Source organism: Mchenga conophoros, linkage group LG2, assembly GCF_057382185.1.
Source record: "Mchenga conophoros isolate Kocher_MC1m ecotype Shallow Benthic linkage group LG2, M_conophoros_male_GT1.1, whole genome shotgun sequence".
NCBI classification, from domain to species: domain Eukaryota; kingdom Metazoa; phylum Chordata; class Actinopteri; order Cichliformes; family Cichlidae; genus Mchenga; species Mchenga conophoros.
In genome coordinates, this window is record NC_140527.1 from 21365868 (window position 1) to 21388635 (window position 22768).

At 40.4% G+C, this 22768-nt stretch overlaps 1 protein-coding gene and 1 long non-coding RNA gene across 2 annotated transcripts in view; both read left to right on the forward strand.

Annotated features, from left to right (window-relative positions):
• Positions 1 to 22768, forward strand: part of il1rapl2 (interleukin 1 receptor accessory protein-like 2) — a 420712-nt gene that overhangs the window by 306776 nt on the left and 91168 nt on the right. Inside the window, exon 7 of the mRNA XM_085287845.1 lies at positions 13568 to 13642. Within this exon, the coding sequence (XP_085143971.1) occupies positions 13568 to 13642 (75 nt within the window). The remainder of the gene's footprint in view (positions 1 to 13567; positions 13643 to 22768) is intronic.
• Positions 4828 to 5733, forward strand: LOC146581882 (uncharacterized). Its single transcript, XR_014893987.1, has 2 exons — positions 4828 to 5127; positions 5672 to 5733. It is a non-coding gene; the product is annotated as an uncharacterized LOC146581882 (long non-coding RNA).

Here is a 22768-nt window from a genome sequence, read left to right on the forward strand (position 1 = left end):
AGTCGAGGAAGTCATCTTAATGACTGAATGTTGAAAAAATAAATCTGCTTGATGTATTTTCATCAGCTGTAATACAAACAAACAAACAATCATACGTTCATCTGCGATTATCAGAATCATCATTCAGGGTGTTACATTTTCGAACACCATCATGCTTTCCCAGTTTACAGAAAGATGAATCTGCCAGCTCATACCAAACCTTCATGACAAACTTTATAGTCAGAGGCTGTTTATCTGTTTTTAAGGTGGTTACATCCTCATATCCCTTAAACATTCATGATGTTGTGATTATATAACCTGTAGGTAACTCAGAGTCATGTAGAAAATGGCAATTTAGATATTTATCTAATTACCAGGAAAATGGACACAGTCTAACAAGGTGCATGGATACAACACTAATGCAGCAGATATGAGAATAATTCTGCTCCATTTAAATTCAGACCTTCACATAGTTTTTCCAATTATTAATAATCAGTATTGACTGGTAATTATATATAACAGCTGGGGGAACTGCTTCCATAACAGTAATGGTATTAGCCAGACTCATTCATTATGATGCGCATAAAGTATAAATAAATATATCCAAATGCAGCTTAGTCTGTTTTTTTTTTTCTTACCAAGCAGAGGGACCAAGCTAGACTTGACCCAAAATGCAATAGAAAATTTTACATTTTTAATACATTTTGAAGCAGTTACAGTAATGAAAATACATCAAAGGTGTCACTTTAGCTCATCGTGCTATTTATCCCCCCCCCCCCCCCCTCCCTTTTTTTTAATTTTTACCACGATTAACCAGATTGGACCAAAGATGTACGATGTAAATGTCTAAAATATAATATATTAGTTTTCTTTTTAATTTGTACCATCCTGAATGTTTTCAGCAAACACATATTGCCAGCCAGACACCAGATGATCAATTTTGCACATCCTTAAAGTTCATTTTAGTGTCATTATTTAACTATGGTAATGTTACTGATTGTCATTTTGTTAGCTAATGCTACAACTATTTCTATAGTGAAATCAGAAAACAGGAATATAAAAGTAAGAATTTATAATAATGGAAAATGGAAAAGCTTTAGGGCGCCGGCCCTTTGAGATGCCTGCACTAGACTTACCGCTCAATCTTTATCCCCACCCTCACCTGCTATCACGAGCTTTGGGCAGTGGCTGCTCCTCCCTTAAAGAGGCTGAGGAGTTCAGCCACATGTTTTTAAAGAAATGGAAAACTTTGTTACTGATAGCAAAGTAAATAGTAAAATCCTCCCTTTTTATGCTTCCCTTAACTTTATTTTATCGAGCTACCTTCCACCAACCGATTTCTGATTTCCTTATATAAACTGTTCAGTCATTATGTTCTTTTATTTTCTTCTACTTAATCGATTGCTACTTGACTTGCTTTTATTGTGTGAAAATAATTCAAAAAGCTGATGCTTTACTTTCCACTTCGGCATCTTGACGGTTATTCAACCTGTTTAATACGAGCCATTGTGAGAGATTGAAAGCACTTTAGCGTACAGATAGCAGAAAGATAATTAGCTTAATCTCCATGGGTGGCTGAGTCCCCTTCAGCCACTATGATGGAAATAGTGTGCGTTCCCATCCATGCTGTCGGTGGGACCAGCGGCAGTTAGGTAACAGTCCCTTAACTGATTTGAATCAACTAATTAGAATCACTAACTACACTTCCTCCCTCCCTCTCTCTATCACACACAGATACACATGTCTGTGTTTCAAACTGGAGCTGCAGCAGCCAGCTGTGCTCGTCGATAGCTTCTCGTTATTCATATGCCGCTTATTATCTGTTTTAGTGTTCAGCTCTAAGTCATCGCGATTCTTTCTCTTTCAATAATTGTCTTATATTTCCTGCTCTCGCAGTTCTTAGGTATCATTTTTTGCAACTAGCCACAAGAGATCAAAAATCTCTGGGGGTCACAGTCTAATGGGTCTTCGTTGTGATCCTCAGAAGAGAATTTTACCTTCGACTGAGACTCATCGGCAGGCTTCAGTCACAGTTCCTGCATTAACGCCTGTTACAATTACATTTTAAATAAAAGGATGTATTTCATGGTATTTCTGTGATGTGTTAGTGAAAATGTGAATATAAGTTTTAAAGTTCCCTGAAAAGGTTTTGTAAAAAGTCGTTTTTACAGTTCACTGTATGTTTTTGTGTCGGGTGGCAATTCTAACACTGCAAAACAAACTATTTGAATAAACTGGAATTGAAATGAAATGTTCAATTTCCTTTCTGCAAAATGCAAAAGACAAAACGCCTAACCAGTCGGTTTTATAAGATGGAGAAAAGTAAAGTGACACTCTCTACACTTTCTGCCAGTTAAAACTGTTCACCTCGTACCTGTCATATCCAAGCTCGTCTGTGTTTTTCTTTTCATCTGCAAACCTCTCTCTCCCCTCCAGAGCCCTTCATTTTTAATATATGCCTTTAATCATTCAGCTCAATGTGCAGCGTTAAGGGAGAGCGTTTGTTTCCTCCATCAGGGTGTCCCTCCAGTGTGGCACTGCTCCTGAGCAGATGGTATCTGTGATAAGGACCTACAATGAATATGCATCCCTCACCTCGGCACTTGCACCGGGGTCACATTAAAGCCCATCGATCTCACACACACACTTGCTTTACACTGCGTCCTCCACCTTCGGGCCCGTTCCAAAGAGTGCTTGTTGCGTCAGAAATTGGCCTCGGCATATTTCACACAGCAGCAGATCATCACACTGACATTACAATAAAGCTAAACTGCCTGAGAGTCAGTTTTCTGTTACTACAAGGCTTTTTTTTCCCCCTTGCTCCTGATGATGATTCACGCTTCACATTTTCTTGGAAGATCTTAAAAAGGTCTAAGAATGTGTATGTTTGGAACAACACTTAAAGCAGTGCAACACACTTAAGCAAACCAGATAGTTTGTTTATAAAAACATGTTTTTTATTTAGCCGTCCCTCTGATATACCGTAATTCCCGGACTACAGAGCGCACCTGATTAAAAGCCGCATGCTCTAATTTTAGAAAGAAAATCAATTTTGTACTTGTACAAGGCCGCACCGGATTTTAAGCCGTATGCGTTTCACTTGTAATATGAGATATTTACACAGAAATATTACACGTGAGGATTTTTAACGTTTAATTTAATCCGTAAGGTAACATAAACATGGTAACATAAACGTTATGGTAACATACAAAAATACATACTGCAAATGCTTCTTTTCCTCGAACAGCAGCTGTAACACGGCTTCCTGTAAGTATACGTACGTATCAGTAACACACAAATTACGTTGCTTATGGTTTTTTTACGTAACAGTGCACAAACAACATTACAACTCTTAACAACCGGTAAAAATATATACCGTGCACAAAAAAATGCATTAGCCGCACGCAAGTATAAGCCGCAGTGTTCACAGTGTGGGAAAGAAGTAGCGGCTTATGACCCGAAAACTACAGTAGTCATTTCAAATCCCGTCCATCCTGGTCAGTCTGTTGCTTTAGATCAGGGCTGTCCAACTCCAGCCTCTGACTGACCAATTGATATATGTCCTCTTCGTCTCAGCCACCTCTCTCAGCACTCCTGTCTGCTTTCTTCATCTCATTTTTCTTTACTAACCTCTGTATTTGGAAAAAAAGCCTATCCTTCCTCATTCCACCACCAAGTCCCATCTTCTTGGCGCTGTCCCTCACCAAACTATGAACTAGTTACCGGTATCTGGAATCTCTTCTCTACCACCAGGAGCCTGATTCAACTCTGTGCAGCATTCTTTCATCTTCAACTAACACCATTTAATCCTTGCAGCTTTCTCAATTTACCAGTCATAGTCCCTACATTAACATTTAACGTCCCTACTCTCACCTCTGCTTTCCTGGCTTTCCTTCATTCCTGCTGCTTCTGAACACCCTGTCATAGAACCACGGCCGACCCGGCGGCATTTCCATGCTTTCCAGGATCTTTTATTCTTTCCAGTTGCTGTACAAACACTCGGCTGCAGCTTTGCAGCTCCCAGCCAGGCACATACCACCAACAACAACCACCATTCAGGAGCTGGCTCACCCTTTAAGCCGGTGAGGCGTGATTGCGGATGCCGCGAAAAAAACTGATCTGAGTAACTCTGAATGCTACCAGTCAGGCTGCTCTGAGTATTTCACAAACTGCTGATCTGCTGGGATTTTCCAACACAACTATCTCTCGGGTTTATAGAGAATGATTCGAGGAAGAGAGAAACAGATATAGAAAAGAGAAGTGAACAGCAAAGAAAATGCCTTGATGATTTTAGAGGTCAGTAGAGAATAACCAGACTGCTTTGAACTGACAGGAAAGCGACATTAACTCAAATAACCACCGATTACATCCAATGAATGCAGACACGCATCAGATGTCTCAATTTCTACTGAGACATTCTTGTGGTAGGGTCAGACTTGGATCCATCCGTCCTCGTATCAATGGTTCACGCTGCTGCTGCTTGTAATAGTGTGGGGGATATTTTCTTGGTACACTTGGCTCCTTAGTACCAACTGAACATCCTTTTTAATGGCACAGCCTGCTCGGGTATTGTTGCTAATCATGTCCATCCCTTTATGAGACAGTGTGCCCATTTTTAAGGTGTTTTCTATCAGGATAACACAACAACAGCAACTGTGTGATCCTGATACGTCAATTCAGACCAAAATCTTTGAGTAATGTTACCCACACTTGTAGTTTAATTTATGCAACAAAGTATTATGGGAGTTCTAAAGGATAAAGGGGTCCAACCCACTTCTAGCAACGTCTGTCTAATGAAGTGTCCACACAGCAAATTCAAAAGTGTTAAATTTTTTGGTGTTAATAGTCTTCTTGCAAAAGTAGAGTTAATTTTACTCTAAGTAGAGTCACATTCTTTTAATGTAACTCTGAGGTGTAAAATGATAGTAGTTAAAATCGAGTGTTAAAAATGAGTGTTTCTCTGTCAAATCTGGAGGTGTTACAATGGAAACATTAACTCTTGACCTCTTAACTCTGAACTCCTAGAGGGGCTATGACACCAACAGAGTAAATTCACAGACTCCGCCCCCAGCACGGCTCCAATCGAAGCTGAAGTGAAGCCGTTTCAGAACATTTTGCTCTACATATTTGAGTTGTTTGCCATGCTTGGTAAGTCATTTTTTCAAAGATTGTTTCAATTATTATTATGAGCTTTTACTTCTGTGGTTCTTTGGAGTTGAGACAAAGCTGTGTGAAAGGCATTAGCCATGTTGCTCGGTGATAGCATAATATTCTGTTTTAGCTAGCTGAAAGGTATTGTTTGCGGGCAAATACCACAGCCTTGAAAAAAAGCTTGCATGTGAATTTTCAGTCAAATCTTTGGTCAAATACACCTAAAACAATGTCTAGAATGTGAAATGTTGGTATAATGGTGCTACTTGAAGCCTGAAAACGATCGCCCATAAAAAAAACAAACGTGCAAACAGCAGTAGCTGACGTCCTGACTGGATTCTACGTTAGCATAGATCCCTCCAGAGTTTTGTGCACACGGTTTAGGTAAAAATGAAAAAGTTTTACATTTAGTTCAGTATTACCTGGCTCAAAGAGGATTCCTTTTTTTTTTTTTTTTTTTTTTTTACTGTGCTGCAATTGTTTACTGGATTATTTGTGCCATTAACTAGTGTCAACTAATTTTTATTCGATCTCCGCACAGGATATGCTTGTGAAGATGGAATATGGGGGAGAGCAGAAGTGCGTTGAAGTTCCACAAAGTGATGAATGAAGGACATGCATATTGTATTGAAGAAATAAGTGTTGAGAATGCTGTTATTTGCATTTACCATGTCAGACCTTTTGATAAACAAAATTCTAATGAAAGTGAGAACATGTACACTGTTACATCTTTCAGAAAATGTTTTGAAATTGTGGTGCACAGTTCAGAATAAATGTTTTTCAAAAACCATTGCATCTTTTTAGTAAATGTTTATTTCCAAAAGAAATTTCTAGAAGTTCAGAACAGTAAAATTCCTGCTTTTTAGAATGAATTAGAAGATAACTCTTACGTAGTTAAACTAAAATACTCTTTGAGAGTTAATATATAAACTCTTAACACCAAGTGTTAAATTATCAACTCCAGACAGATTTGGTGTTTAACACTAAATCAGAGTTAACGTACCAACTCTCCAAAAAGAGTTAAATTAACACTCTCTGGTGTGGACCCATATAGACACTTTAATAGTGTTGAAATCAAATCCGACAGTGTTAATTTGGACATGCTGGATTTGCTGTGCAGTGACTGTACATCAACTGTTTCTGCTGACTGACTAAGGCAACTCTTTATCAAATCTAACTGATTGTAAAGTTAAAGATTTTAAACACCAGTAAGTACGTTTTCTCTTTGGTACGGTCACCTCGAGTTTTGGCAGCTCGTAATGAAAACACCAGCGTCAGTACGTCATTATGAATCTGATGTCTTTGTTTGTGTTGAATATCTCTGTCAAATGAACAAACTTGCAAACATTGCTGACGTATATTGACATCATTTCTGAAAGGTACCAGCTGACTCACAAGTCGCTCTCAAAGTATCCCAGCATAAAATGAATATGCATGTGTGACTCATGTACACACAGACACACTAGCAAATAAATAAATGCTCATGCATGGAAATTCACACTCATTTTTCACTAACATGTTCACACACCCACACAAGCTTATTTGCATATCAGTGGGTACGTTCGTGTCTGGCCTACATTCACAACAGTAACGCTGAATGCAAAGCTTACACGCATATATGAACACACAAGTGCACGCACTCTCTTTCTCGCTGAAAGTGTTCACTCCATCCACTGAGACAACACAGATAATTCACAGATAAACATGCATACATTTGCTGCAGTTGTGCACAGGTGGCACTTTTATTTTTACTTGGTTTATAATTATTTTCACGCACGTCTCTGGAGCAACCCCAGCCTGTCCTTCTCTGGCAAACCTCTCCAGATCCTCCAGATTTAACTGCCTTCTAGCGAGGACCCTGGTCTTTGGTTCACCCGACAGATTTTAAAGTCAGGACGTTGTGCAGGCCAGTCAGCAACGCTCACTTTGAACTTCTGGAGGTCTTTCTTCACCAGGACGTGTGTTTTGGGTCATTGTCATGTAAGACGACAAAGCTATGTGCCACGCCCAGTTTTGCTGCTGACCGCTTTTGGTTTTCTTTCAGAATCTTCACACATCCTTCATGGTTTCTTCCACCTTGATGAGATTCCCAGTTCCAGACACACTGAAGTGTCCCCACAGCATAATGCTCCCACCACCGTGCTTCCCTGTGGTCTCTCTCCTCCTGCTTTCTCCAAACATCTTAGTTTAGTCTTATCTGACCAAAGGACACTTTGAGTGGGCGACCGTGGCTCAGGGGGTTGGGAATCGCATCTGTAACCGGAAGGTCGCCGGTTCGATCCCTGGGCTCTCTGTCCTGGTCGTTGTGTCCTTGGGCAAGACACTTTACCCTACTTGCCTACTGGTGTTGGCCAGAGGGGCCGATGGCGCGATATGGCAGCCTCGCTTCTGTCAGTCTGCCCCAGGGCAGCTGTGGCTACAACTGTAGCTGCCTCCACCAGTGTGTGAATGCGAGAGTGAATGAATAGTGGTATTGTAAAGCGCTTTGGGTGCCTTGAAAAGCACTATATAAATCCACTCCATTATTATTATTATTATTATTAGAATCTTTCTCCAGGTTGTTCTTAGTGTACTTCACACATGTTTGTTGTGATTGTAGAGCTCTTGTTCATCCCTGTTGTTGTTTTTATGGTACTCTACTCCAGTCTGGCTCTAAGACATTTTTCTTGGTCTGCAGCATCACAGTCATTCCTGTGCACAGTTCTAGTGACTGTTATCTTTGATACTACATTTCCTGACTTGGCTAAGTTAATCTCTTGTGTCTAAGCAGTTGTTCCAAGCTCTTTAGAAACGTCTCTAACTATTGGTCTTCGAAATCTTTCTCGTCCTACCTCAGTCAGGCGTGTTCTGTCCTGGGGGTCTCTCTTTGAATTTCTTAATGATACTTCTCACTCCATTTCTTGGCATTTGGAAACATTGTGATAACTTTGTATACAAATAATTGATGATCCCCAAAGAAAACTCATCCTTAGAACATCTACTGGCCTTTAATCCTTTTCTGCTTTATATTTCACAGGGGCTAATAATTTAATCCTCAACCGTGCTTTTGAAATGAAGTGGAAGAGAAGTACAAGAAGTATGTCTGTGTCCCTCTTTGTAAAGCTTTGCTAACATTTGATTAAAAAACATTCCAGTAATGTTTCACTTTACTTTGAATAGGGCATGACATACATCCTCGATGTATCCACACCCAGCATAAATGTCTCCCGTGTCTCTGCCCATTCCCTGCTTGGACATTTTACAATTTCCCAAAAGGTCAAATCAATTTGATATACAGAATGTAGAATCTGATTATGCACACTTAACAGCACAAAATGTGCGCCTTTTTTTCTGTTGCCTTTTGAGAAGAGGAGGAATGACACAGTGGATCGGTCCACAGCAAGCGCTTTGGCTGAGATTACATTAACAGTCATTCACAGCCAGTTAATATACAGTCAACCAGGCCAAAGGTAGACAAAAGCTTCCTTTTGTCTACCTTCTGGCCTGAACATATGATAATTCATTATTTGATGTTTCTGAGCATTTACCGCCCAGAGAATATTTAATGAGGAATGAAAATCACACATTTATTGGATCTCAAATCTTTAGTTTTGAGAATCACCGAATGTAAACCTAGTATGCATGCAAGAACAGGGTGCCTTTTTTCAACCAGTTGGTTTCAGTTTTTTTCTTATTCTTTTTCTTTGCAGAAGAAAAAAAACAACATTACTGTGGACATGAACATTCAAAAGGTCAAAAATCAAGCAACCCTTGAAATGCTGAAGTCATTCCATTTGCAGTCCCAAATATTACGGGCGAGGCAGCAGGAATAATGATCATTATGTTGAGAAAATGGCACTGATTTGTAATATTGTTTTTAATGCTAACAGGAGAGCTATGTCTCAAAAATTTCAAATTCGAGTAGAAGTTCACATTAGGTTTGATGACATAAACAGTTTTTCTTCCATCCAAGATTCAAGCTGAAGGAAAGCAATGGTTTAATCTATGTGAGCACCTGCAGAGCTAAAATGATCAGAGCTGGGTGATTCTTATTGACAGACATGTTGCTCAAATTACTTGGAAATGCTCTAAAGTTTCTGACCCTCAGGCACAGTAATATATGACAACAGGGATGTGCACGCATTTACAGCTTCCTTGAATTGAACAAAAATGCCAAAGTTTATACAGCATCCTCTGTAAAAACTGCACTAAAATAAACGTTGTCTACTTTATGTGGGGTCTAGCACGTGATTATTACTGTGCCCTGCTGAATGTGCCACACTGCAGTGAACTGTGTAACTATAAAAGGTCTAAGTAAAGAATCATTTTCAATTCAGTCCAATTTTATTTATACAGCACCAAATCACAACAACAGTCGCCTCGAGGTGCTTCATATTGTAAGGTCGACCCTACAGTAATACATACAGAGAAAAACAACAATCATATGACCCCCTATGAGCAAGCTCTTTGGTGACAGTGGGAAGGAAAAACTCCCTTTTAACAGGAAGAAACCTCCAGCAGTCAGTAGTACATTTTCCATCCATCCATCCATTCGCTTCCGCTTATCCTTTTCAGGGTCGCGGGGGGTGCTGGAGCCCATCCCAGCTGTCATAGGGCGAGAGGCAGGGTACACCCTGGACAGGTCGCCAGTCTGTCGCAGGGCCAACACACAGGGACAGACAACCATTTGCGCTCACATTCATTCGCACCTAGTGACAATTTGGATTATCCAATTAACCTATCCCCACAAGCTGCATGTCTTTGGACGGTGGGAGGAAGCCGGAGTACCCGGAGGGAACCCACACAAACACGGGGAGAACAAGCAAACTCCACACAGAAAGACCCCGGCCTGATGTTGGAATTGAACTCAGGACCTTCTTGCTGTGCGGCAACAGTGCTAGCCACCGTGCTGCCTACTTTCTTTAAGTCACAACACATTTTGGGGTCAAGTTGAAAGGAAGGCAGATGTAAAAGTGAGGTCAGAGGTCAAATGCGATGCAGTGCGGTATTTTGAATCTTTATATGGTACATTCAACGTGTCGATAATACACACCACACATGTAAGAGTCGTGGTTTCTAAGTTTAAGGGTTTTTGGCAGTTTTTGACTGATAAATCATTAAGTCGGCCTTGAAAACCTCAAAGGATGTTCAGTCAAAACTTGTCAACTTCCCGTGCTTACAGACAGAAGGACATGCAAATATGACCACAAACATAATCTCCTTGGTGGAGGAAAAAAGAAGAAGAATTAGTTGTAGGTATGTCAGCAGTTAAACCACACCATGTGTCTAACTTCTAGAGCAGTCCTAATGAAAACAGGCAGCAATTTGTGCAATCAGCAGAGTCACCTCACAGCATGCAGACTCTGGGTTTGAACCTCCTAACCCCCCGGCCATTGGTAGTGCCTGCAGGGCTTGCCTCTGTTTCCTACCACAACCCAAACAGATGCGTGTCAGGTTCAGTGGTGAGTCTAAATTGGTTATGGTTGTGAATAAAAGGTCAATTAAGCGTATAGAATAAAGTGCTTTATGAATACATGAGTCAAATTAGACCAAATGTGGCTAAAAAGCTCTTTGAGTTATCAGTAAGTGTGAGGTAGATGGCAAACCATTTCACGCCACTTATTCCACAATCAGTTTTCACCCAGTAGATCAAATTGCTGCTGTCCTCCATCGTCAAACTCAGACTGAAAAGTGTTGGAATTCAATTTTCTATCTTTGATTGTTGTTTAGTTTTAGTTCAGCCCCAGTCCTGTTCTCAACAACCTCATTTCCAGCAGCAACTGTTTTTAGTTTTGATAAACCAAATGTTTGCTACTACTTCTCGCTGATGACTGAAATTTACATTTATTTTCTACACAGTACAGCCAAAAAAACAAATCCCAAGCATATTCATTCAGCAGGTCCTCTTTGCTTTCATTTTCTGGTATTTTCAGTCTCCATTTGTGTCCTCACACCTCTCCATTTCATCATCGATTTAAACAATAACACAACCGAAAAGCAGCGAGTTACAATGAATTGTGGAAACACAGTGTTGTTGTTCTGTCCTATGAATTTTTTATGCGTTCATCGCTTCTTAGATGGTAAAGAAGTACAAAAACAAAGACTGAAATTAGCCATTGTGAATCACTGCTGCGGGGTGGAAATTAATCATGTGACGCATCTGTTGGCGCCGTCCTAGCACGCACGTAAGCACCGACAAAACACACCCTCTGCATCACTGGTGTCCTGTAATTTTCGACACAAGCAACCATTTTCAAAAGTTCAGCGATCTCTAATTCCTGCTGCTGCCTTTCTATGAGCCTGGCTGATACACGTAAACAGCAACCCCATCATTAACATCTATTTGAAGCAGACCTTTGATTTTAATTCAAGTTAGCGCAGACTCAGAACACTCACAAACACAATTTTTAGTCTTTTTCATAGAGAATTGACACATGCATGTACTGTTGATTTTCTAACCACATGACACATGGAAGCAAAGTCCAAACTCAAAATGGGAGATTATGGAAATATTATATTCAAAAGGACAGTTTACCGCACATAAAGATATATAGACGATTAAAACATGGATACAGCACCATTGTTTTTTCACAAAGGGACACATGAGCTCCCAAATGAAATTGTGAGCCATGAAATTTGAAACACAGTAAGCCAGAAAGACTTACAACTGTAAATGGAGGAGGATCTGTGCAGCGGTCGTATAGATGTGTATAGCGAAATTATGGGAAGATTGTGAAAGAGGAGAGGAAAGTAAAAGAGGAGTGGAGCACAGAAGAGAGGAGAACAAGAGTAGGTCTAGGTGAAGGGTTGTCTCATTAATCTTAAAAGGGCACAGCGGCACCTTCAGAATGCAAATGAAACTATCAGTCTTGTCACAGAAACACGAGGATGGAGCGATGGAGAGATTGACAGTGTTACTGAGGGGAAAGGAAGAAGTAGAGAAAGAAAAGAAAGAAGAAAAAGAGATGGAAAGAGAAACCTGTGTTGAGTGCTTCTGCCATGCTGCAAAAGTCACATAAAGAGCATTTAATCCAACGTGGGAAACTATCTGTTTCCTAAAAGTCAAAGTAATTAAGGCGTCGTAGGTGAGCGAGTGCTTTTCGACTCTATATTTACTCCTGATATTAAGCCTCAGCTTTGTTCTTGCGCTTGTTTGTGTTTAATGGATGCTGAAAAAAATGTATCAAATGAACCAAGTGTTGATTTTCACACATAACACTTGCAATCTTTATTTTTATGCTCGAGCAAATCTCGCACCACCAAACATTTGGCAATAAAATAAAGTTGGATAAAGCTAGAAAAGAACCAAACCACTATAATCTAAAAAATATATATCGCTCTGCTGTAATGCACGTGTGCATATGATCATATGGATTAAAATCTACGTTTGTTTGGCTTCATGCAGGATTGTAACCCCACACTTCCTGGTAGAAGTTCAGTGATGTGCTTGTGATATTGTACCATTGTGCCTAATCGCCTATGCAGCACCAGATCTGGTCTGAAAGACACGTAATTGGCCAAAGTCTCTTGTCATGGCCTAGATTTTGTAAAGCTTAAAAACAGAGCTCACAGGTGGTGCAGGAGTCTGGTCTCCTCTGAGGCTGTTTGAATTACAATCTGCTGAACAGCTCTTAAATGTAAGAAGCTTTAATAGCTCTACAACCCAGCTGACTGATGGTTGATGTTAATTCTCACCTCCTCCTGTATGACAGGGCATTTTATGCAAGACACTGAACCCTGAATTGTTTCCAGTATAAGCCAAGACTTTGAATAGTAACTCATTTTTAATGATCACAATATGAGTTAATCAGCTGGTGCTTAGTTAACTCCGGAAACCACCTTCATGTGCTCAGACACAGAATAAATTACGTGTGGAATAGGACAGGCTTTTAAGGGAGGACAGCAGTATTGAGGATTGTTAGACACTGGGAGGTGGTGAGGGGGGGAAGGTGTCGGGCAGCACGGCGCGCTGGCTTTTCAGAGTCAGTGAGGTAAAATGGGAAGGTGGTAGGAGTGGAAGCAGAGAGCGCTGCTGGTCATCAGAGGACAAAGGCAGTTCATCAACAGGTTCACCTGCACAGGGACAAGAAGGAATCATTAGGTGAGAAAAGTTGTGTTGTGAGCTGTCTCTGTGACTGAGGCAGCATCTAGTTGGTGTGACAGCTGGGTAGCTCCATTCTCTTTATATTTGGCTTTGTGATACTGCAGGCCGTTGATCAATTGATGGGGGCAACGGTCAGCTCTCCTTCGGGGCTCTTCCTGACAAAACACTGCACTTTCGGGCTCTACGCCTGCAGTACAGCTGTGGTTTTCCATTGTTTTTCTATCAACAGCGTAATGTTGTAAAATGAATGTTTCTTTCTAAAAATGGCAACTCTGTAAAGTGATAATATATGTTATGTCCAAAGCCCAGCATACTTTTAATGATGATCTCCTTCCTCTCTTTTTTCTCTTTCAGCTCTCCAGACCACACAACCTCCCAAGGTCCTTTTCCCCCCAGACAGACAAGACACAGTGATAGAAGTCACACCTGGTGAGGAACAGCAATTCCTCTCCATTTCTTTATCCTTGGTTTCGGGTGATGATCCTCTAGGTCCTTATTTTTAGAATGGCATCTCCATTCTGGGTGCAAAGTGCTCATCACTTTGGTGTCTCTTCGTGGAATGGCGTGCTCCATCAGGGCGTTTCCACGAACACTTTGGTTTCAGCCTGTGGCAGCGCATGTGATCCGTTTCACTTTACTGTGGCCTTTCAGGCATGCGTGAACTTTAGCGATGGAAGTCTACTTGAATGTGTTAACGGTTCTGCATCTTGATGATGAAAGATGCAGCTAAGCGTACAAACAGCTGATTGATCGATTCTGCAGATCTGTCATTTACATTTAGCAGTCATTGTCTTTTTTTAACTACTGCAAATAAAATATTTAGGGTCGCCTCACAGGAGTTAAGTTAGTGGAGATTATTAGCTGTGTCCCAAAACCTAGGCCGCATCCTTCTGAGGACCCAGCCTTCGCGGTCTACGTGGGCCGAAGCCTTCAGATTTGCGTCACTGCTGTCTCAGTGGACTTTAATAAACTCGGTGTAAATTCTCGATGTCTCACACTTCTGTTTAATCAGTTTTTTGTTTGACGTTTATTCAGCTGTGTGAAAAAAACGGAGGAACCCACCCGATGGATTAATAAAGTTTTATTGAATCTAATCTAATAATTTTAATCTCAGCCAAACTGATTTACTCACAAACAAATAAAATACGGAAAAAAGCCAAACAATAAGATTTTTAGGTTATCTAACTGATTAACCTGACTAGTGAAAGACCGCGGGGATCTGAAAACATTTTGTGGCGAGAGTCCGGTGTTCTCGCCGGCTCTGGTGACTCTGGTGGGTAACAGACGTCTCCGAAAACGTTGGAGCATTTTTTTAAATATGTGGTGTCTTGATAAACCGAGCAGATATTTGAAGTTTACACAGCTACATTCTCGCCTGAAAATATGTTAAAAGTTTTATTTTGTGACCCAGAAAGAATATTAAAACTTAGTAGCTGCCACCATTGTTGGTCCATTTATCGTTGGGGTTTTCTCTGTATTATTATGGGGTCTTCACCTTACAATACAAAGTGCTTTCTGGTGACTGTTGTTGTGATTTGGCATTTGGATATGATTGGCAGTACTGTGATGGGATCCTGCCCAAAACCACATCCATGACCTTGACTTCTACTCTTTCTTCCTGTACATGTATGTGAAGGGAACACTACTTCAGCATTTGAATTTCTCCATTGTCGTAAATGGCCTGTATTTATATAGCGCTTTACTAGTCCCTAAGGACCCCAAAGCGCTTTACATATCCAGTCATTCACCCATTCACACACACATTCACACACTGGTGATGGCAGCTACATTGTAGCCACAGCCACCCTGGGGCGCACTGACAGAGGCGAGGCTGCCGGACACTGGCGCCACCGGGCCCTCTGACCACCACCAGTAGGCAACGGGTGAAGTGTCTTCCCCAAGGACACAACGACCGAGACTGTCCGAGCCGGGGCTCGAATCGGCAACCTTCCGATTACAAGGCGAACTCCCAACTCTTGAGCCACGATCGCCCCGTGGCTCAAGACTTAAAGACATAAAGACTCAAGACATAAATCATGACTTGAGAAATTTCCCATATACATTTCAGTCAGTGTGTTTTTATATGAGCAAACTTCTTCTAAGTTTAGCCTGGTTTGTGAATCAGACTGAAGCCAATTGGCCAAAAATAATCACATCAGCTGGTATAGCTCCTTGGGGCTTTGTAAAAGGATACTTTACTGAACCCTGAAGGGTCATTGGCTCCTTCGGTTAGAAAGCTAGAGGTCAGCTTTGACCACTGAACAGGAGGCAGAGGTTTAGAGTCTCGTGTGAGATAATGCAGAGACGGTGGCTCGCTGAGCCTGTCACCGTGCACTTTATCCATTGCAGTCCCGTCGCGTCTGTGTTCTTTTATTTCCCCCAGTCAACGACTAACAATGACTTATGTGCAGATATGTTCTCAAACCAATTTACTCTGCGCTTAAATATTTGCAGCACCCACACGGCACTCGCCGCAGAGCTGTCTTATCTACTGATGCGACCTGGCAGAGAGTCAAAACCGTGACATTTAAAAAATTCCCGTCCTTTCACTTCGACTCATCTTCAGTAGATGATTTTCAGATGAGAGTAAAAGTTTGTTTGGATTGGTAATTTATATCAGCCTCAAAAAAATGACATTTAAGTGCCGTCGCCGTAGCAATATAACGAAAGCAACAGGAAACGTGACGTCTAACAGGAAGGTGAAGAAAAAATCTATAAGCTGCTCATGAAAAACCAAGACAGGTGAGGTGAAGAATCTATGAGAGAAACATGAAAAATTCAGCGCTGAAAGGATCTCATTAAGATTTGCTTGTGTACCAATCAGTGTGCGCTGTGCTCTGAGGATGGCCCAGTTGGCTGCCTTCGTTCCCAGCTGCACGTGTGTTGTGTGTGTTTAAGTGTATAAACCCATCATGCATGCGCGTGTGTGTGTGTCTGCCCTGCTGTTTGGCGGTCTTTCTGACAATGTTAGCACTGTAGGCAGAAATGTGTTTGGATGTGTGCACAAGTCTGCGCATTTGTGTGTTTCCATTAACTCCAGATTGATGTAGTAACAAATAGGCCCTAAGGCCTCTGTACACTGATTGCAGCAGGGACACCTTTTAATGGGCACTGCATTCTCACCCCTACCAAACACAAACACAAACACACACACACACACACACGGCCACAGTGTGACCCTGTGGTACATTTTTAATTATCATCTTGTTTTAACCTGGGGGAGATTTACATCAGCAACCACAGTTATGTTCTTCATTTTCCTCCACCCCCCTCTCTCCTCCACTCATCTGCTCCACTCTTCTTCTTTATATTTACACTTTCACTCATTTTTTTCTCTTCTTTCCATCCTTTTATTCTTTCTGTCTCATTTCATCTTCGGTACCTTCACTTTCTATTTCCTTTAATATCGGTTTTATTTACTTTTTCCTTCTCTCTGCCGTCCTGCTCGCCACCGCTTTTGTCATTATTCCATAATGCCTTGGGTTATACATGCGATTTCCTGTTACTATGCCGACATGGTCTAGAGGCAACAAACAGACAAAAATAACTATTAAACATAAATTTGTGATATTTGTGTTAAAAGAAATCAAAAGTAAAATCAGAAAAGCTAACAGTGTTTGAGGAGTTCTACACACGTCCCGGATATCCTGGAAATTCATCCTTACTCTGAATGTGCAGCTTTGTAATAAATGTTAAGTACTACTGCTAAGGATGAGCAACTTAAATATGTGAAAGAGATGAGAATAAATGAGTTATTGGAAGACTTGCTGTGTTTTTATCTAATCAATAGTAATACTTTGGATGGAGTCCAAAGAATAAAATATGTTTTCTGCCTCTTTAAACACATTCAGAGTTTCCATCTCTTAATACATTTTTGTTGCCAATTAAACTCTTTGATTGTTTCCAAACTGTCACAGTCAGAAATATATTCAAATTGGAAGTCAAAAACAAACATTTCCAAAACTGGGCATGTTTAACTGAGTATTCAGGAAACGATCAGTTCCCATTATTTTTCCCAGCATAACAGAGAAATGGAAGTGACAACGCAGCCTGACAAACGGAGCATAAAGATTGAGAACCAATGTGAGTATAAGATCAGTGTTGCTGAAATTATGAAACACCGCGATATGACTCGCAGTTTAATTTAACACTGTAAAATGTGCTTTCTGCTCATCGCAGGCTCAACAAATTAAGGTTCATCATTTAATTCAATAATCATTGTTCTCAGATCGATATTTAAACCCGGTGAAGCTCAGCTAATTGTTGGACTGTCACACGCCTCTGACGTCTGTCCATCCATCTTTCTCAGACATCCACCCTAACGGCCTCCAACTCTGATTTCTGTTTCCATCTATCTGTCAACTCCTCACAGCAAAGTGTTGCTATTCTGATGACCAAGCTGGATCTATGATCCAAACACAACCTGCCAGCTCATTTCAAATCTATCGCATGTGACTCATTCAGTGCAGAGGGTGCCGCTGTAACGCTGTCGTGCTTCATGTCTTTGGCATCAGTTTGGGATTAGTTGTTGTTGGGATACTTTGGAACCATTTCATTGATTTAAGGCTGTTATTTATTGCCTGATTTGCATTGAATGGGCAGAGGAAGAACTAAAGAGTTCAAAATCTCTCTGCGGGCTGGTGACTGGGACGTCATTTTGAAAGTAGTCGCAGTTCTAGAACTTTTCCTGAGTAACAGCCCCATCTGAGATTTTTAACATGCACTCATTCACGCGACCACTAGAGGTCTACTACACAATCAAACTCAGCCATTCATAAAATTCAGAGCAAGCTTTTTAAGGCATCTAAATGCTTCACTTCTTTTTCAGTTTTCTCCTTTATTGAGATTCTTTTAAGTGATTCTCTGTTTTATGGATGTTTTTCTTGTTTTTGGCTGCTGTGAGACATAAATAACATAATAGCAAAATAATATCTAAATAAAGTACATCTGACCTTATATTTAGATTTTATAACACAACGAAATTAATTTGCTTCCAAACTTTTTGTTTTAAGACAGAAATATTGCTAACATCCAGATTATAAAACAACCAAAGTTGGCTTAAAGTTGGTCCGTCTCCCCTTCATAGCTGTGCTGCTGCTGCTTTTAAATCCCCACTTTGTGTTAGACTCACCCAACCTTCATGTCAGGGATCGTCACCAATGATGAGAGTCGGGTCTCCAGCTGTGACCCAGAGACCAAAAAGCAGTGTTTAGTAGTAACGTGTCCAAGCCCGAAGGTGGCCGATCTGACCGGCAGCGTTTTTTGTGTTTTTTACTGACACTCTCTGTGTTTTGTTCCATAAATTATCCTTCAACCAGTCCTCAGCTGCTGATGTTCATTTCCCAATGACACGCCAAGCACTCTGGGAAATTAAATAGCCTTCATGGAAATCACCTAAGCACACACAGGCACACAACCTGTGCTTTTTAGAATTATGCAGATGAATTATCCACGTGGACGTCAGGTGCACATTCGCCAAATTTATTCTTGATTTTGATAAACATTTGAAGTCGTTGCACAGATTGATGTTTTCATTTCAGTTTCATTAGCTGCTGCCTGAGTTTAGACACCACACAAACAAGTCACGCTCTCTGATACTTTCACACATAGAGCAGTATTAGATGCTGCTGTGAGGTTTGCTGTGAAAGGCAGGGGAAGATAAGGAGGTAAGCTTTCTTCTCTTTACTGCCCCCCCCTCCCCCCTTTTCTTCTCTTTCTCCGTCTGTCTCTGTCTTTTTCGTATTTATCTCTCTACGTCTGTCTCCCTCTGTGCCGTGTCTGCCTCTATCTCACCTTCCTTCCATCTGTATATCTTCCCTCCATCACACTCTCTATATCTCTGTCCTTTTGTCTTTCTCTTTAAGGCTCATTCAGCCTTTTATTTTTTCTTCAAATGCTTTAAAACTGTGAGGCGCTATATCAATATTCCCCTTCAACCTGTCACAGACAGATAATGTGAGGTAAGAGCGGGATAAAATGAATGCAAGAAAGGTCTTAATGTTTCCGACATCCATCCTTCAGAGAGACTCTGGAGTCACCGTGCTGCATCATTCTGCACCGAATTCCATCAAATGATCGGCAGCAGAAACATACAGTGGCAAAACAGGAATGTTATTGCTGTAGTACCACCTAAAAAGTAAAGGACAGAAGGTGAGGAAGGAAAAAATGCATGAAAAGGAAGGATAGAAGGAAGCAAGGAAAAACAAAGTACATAGGAATGAGGGTAAATGCTTCTGACAACTGACAATAACAATACGTAAAGCAGTTTTATGTGCATTAGTGCATAGTGCATAGTTGATTGAACAAATTATGAAAAAATGGGGGGTTGATAACTTGTCAGGATGGATGCACAAAAAAGTTGGAAAGAGGGGCATAAAAACAGCTCAGAAATGAAAGAAAAGTAAAGCAAAAATTGGCAAGAGAAGAAAAAAAAAGTTTAAAAAGGCAGCCGAGATATAAAAAAGGAAAGAAAATGAGGACGCGATAGAAACAATGGAACAACAACGGAGGAGATGGGAAGTGATAAAATAAGAAGTGCAGTATGTAGATAGAATCAAAGGGAAGAAGTGAGGAGCAAACAATGATGAAAAGGAAATAAGGAAAGGAGAAATGTAACTCTATGAATGTTCAAAAGACTCTCGTGTTTCCATTACAGAAGAAGAAGAAGAAGCCGATCACAGTAAGATCAGTGGGAGTCAAGTTTATTTGTGCAGTGCAGTTTACTTAAATATAATCAGTGTGCTTCAGGTTGAACTGCATTAAAATTAAAACAATTATGTAAGCTAATCGATTAGACCTGTTGATTAGGTATTTGCTTGACTGACCTTCTCAAAGTGTCCTTGCCGTGTTCTGACTTTTTCATATGGATGCTGAGAAAAAGATAAAAGTGTCTTTGCAGGCAGTTCAAAGGGAGGACACAACTGTACAATAACAACAAGGCTGAGAGGCAGGGTCCAAAAAGAAGGTGTTACAGCTGTGGAAGAGTAACGGAAGGAAATTTGTAGACTGAGTTGAACTAAAGTCCAAAACACACACACACACACACACATACTAAAGAAGTCCTTTAAACACAGAAAAACAGGAACAACAGGAGGCTGCTAGAGTAAACTCAAAATGCAGACATGCGACAATATAGAGTCCAAAGATTTTTGGACGGAGATGCAGTTTTTGTATTTCTTCTGCATCACAGTGGATTTGAAATGAAACAATTAAGATGTGATTAAAGTGCAAAGTTTCAGCTTCAATTCAAAGGTTATGACAAAAAAATATGAACAATAAATGTTACATTACAGACAGCTTTACACACAGTCCCAATTTTAATTAAACAATTCTAAGAATTGCTTTTAATTCTGTATAGACTAGAGATACCGATATCATAAATTTGGATATCTGCCGATACCGATATGAATCCGATATAGTGTTTTTTTTAATCAACAAAACTGTTTTTTAAATATCTTGCCGCATTTTGTATAAGTTCATACTCAAGTTTAAAACAACAACTACACTAAAGCTATTCTGTTATACCTGTATGCAAAAAAAATTATTTCATAGTTCAGCAATACTGATCAATCTAATAAACTTAAACCTACACCATCCTCCCTATTCTGGTATTTGAAAGAGTACTTAGCATAAATATTAAGCAACCTAACTAATAGGGTTCCAACTCCCAGCAACAACAAAAATAAATAAATAAAAAATGGGGAACCACCCCTCACGCTCCACCTCGTGATGCTTAATCGACGTAATCAACCTTAATTTGATGCAGTGTGAAAAAAAATGCACAGAAATTAATTATTTTTCAACAAATATTAAATAGATTCAACATCTTTCTTCAACAAAATTGCAGACTGCACAGATGGTACCTTCCCAAAGGAAAAAGTACTATAGCTTACTAGGGTATATATATTAGACTTAATAGTTACTATATACAGTAATTGACTTCTATTCATTTTGCATCAAATTAAAACTTTGGGTGTCAGATAATTATTTATTAAAAGCTAGACATTTTAAATGAGAATAAGAAAGAAAAGTATGTCTTTGTGCCCCCTTTTCCCTGTTAATGCCCTATCGGCCCCCCTGGGTAAACTTTGCTAGATCCGCCCCTGCACAGTTACCAGCCGTCAGCTGTAGAAAAAGATCCTGGTGTAGAAAGTAATATTAAATACATTCTAACAACAGCTGATCAAGCTTAAACGTGCTGCTGTTGTTCAGCCGCTGGTTTCCTCTTTCTGATGCAAAGTGGGCCAAAAGCAAACTAGAGACACGGACTGGCGACAGAAAAGCCGATCAGCTGATCGTTAAGCAGTTTCATGATTGAAGTAGCAGCAAGAAGAGGCAGTCGCTTGTTAAGCTTAACGCAGGAATGCTTTACAAACATTCAGAGATGGACTTACACACTTGGTTTACTTCTCTCGGGATAACTTTGTCGGAGATGAAATGCCGGGTTGCTAGCGAAGCTCCAAATGCTATCCAGACCACCACAGGTCCCGCATGCCACAGCCGCTCTATCACGTGATGCATACTGCTCCGACGTGCTAACGTTCTGAGGTGAGTTACGGCGTGTTGCAAGTTTTGTGAGGTGCTTTCGTGATATTTAATGGATCGGATTACATTTTTTATTTTTCTCCGATATCCGATCCAGTAATTTAGGTCAGTATCGGACCGATACCGATACGTAATATCGGATCGGTCCATCTCTAGTATAGACATGACAAAATAGTGAGAGCACGAGGACACAATCAGTAAATTATAGTGAGGGACAGAACGCAGACAAGGTGAGAGGGAGCAGGAACAAAAGCAGGCAGGAAATACAGTGGAAACCCGGCTTACGAAGTCCCCATTTAACCAAAATTTCAAGTTACGAAGGCACTTAACGGCAATATTTCTGCCCGTGGTACGGCAAAATGCCCACGTAAATAGATAAAATAGAAAATTTAAAAAAATTTAATTCCATAATGTTATATACATGTACACGTACGTATGTATGTATGCATACACATGCTTTCTTCAACCTCTGCCACATCCTCCTCCACCAAGAACTTCATCTTCAGCCAGCATCGCCTCACTCAAAAGACGATGGAAAAAGGTGCTTCGACTTACGAAAATTTTGACTTACAAAAGACCCTCTGGAACGAATTAATTGCGTAAGTCGGGGTTCCACTGTAAAACCAGAGTAAAAGAGGACAACAAGAGAAGCTCATGCAGAGAGGAAGATGCTGACGGCCAATATGGGAGAAGGTAATAATACATTAAAAAACACACTCAAACTGAATACTGTGGCCTAGTTAGTTGAAGGAATTCAGGCTCTACATGTGGACAAATCCAGAACTTGTCAGACTTGTGGCCTGTACTCCAAAGCAGGATTTGGCAGATAATTTAGGGGTAACTGGGTTTTCAGTATCACAGAGGCGGTGCTTAAGGAGGAGTTATACAAAACCACTGATAACCACACAATTCTTCAGAAACGAGCCTCACCATTTCCAAAAGACTCTGCGGACCTCTCTGCATGTAAGAAAGTTTAAAGTTTTTAGAGACTATCAAGTTTTCATTATTCCC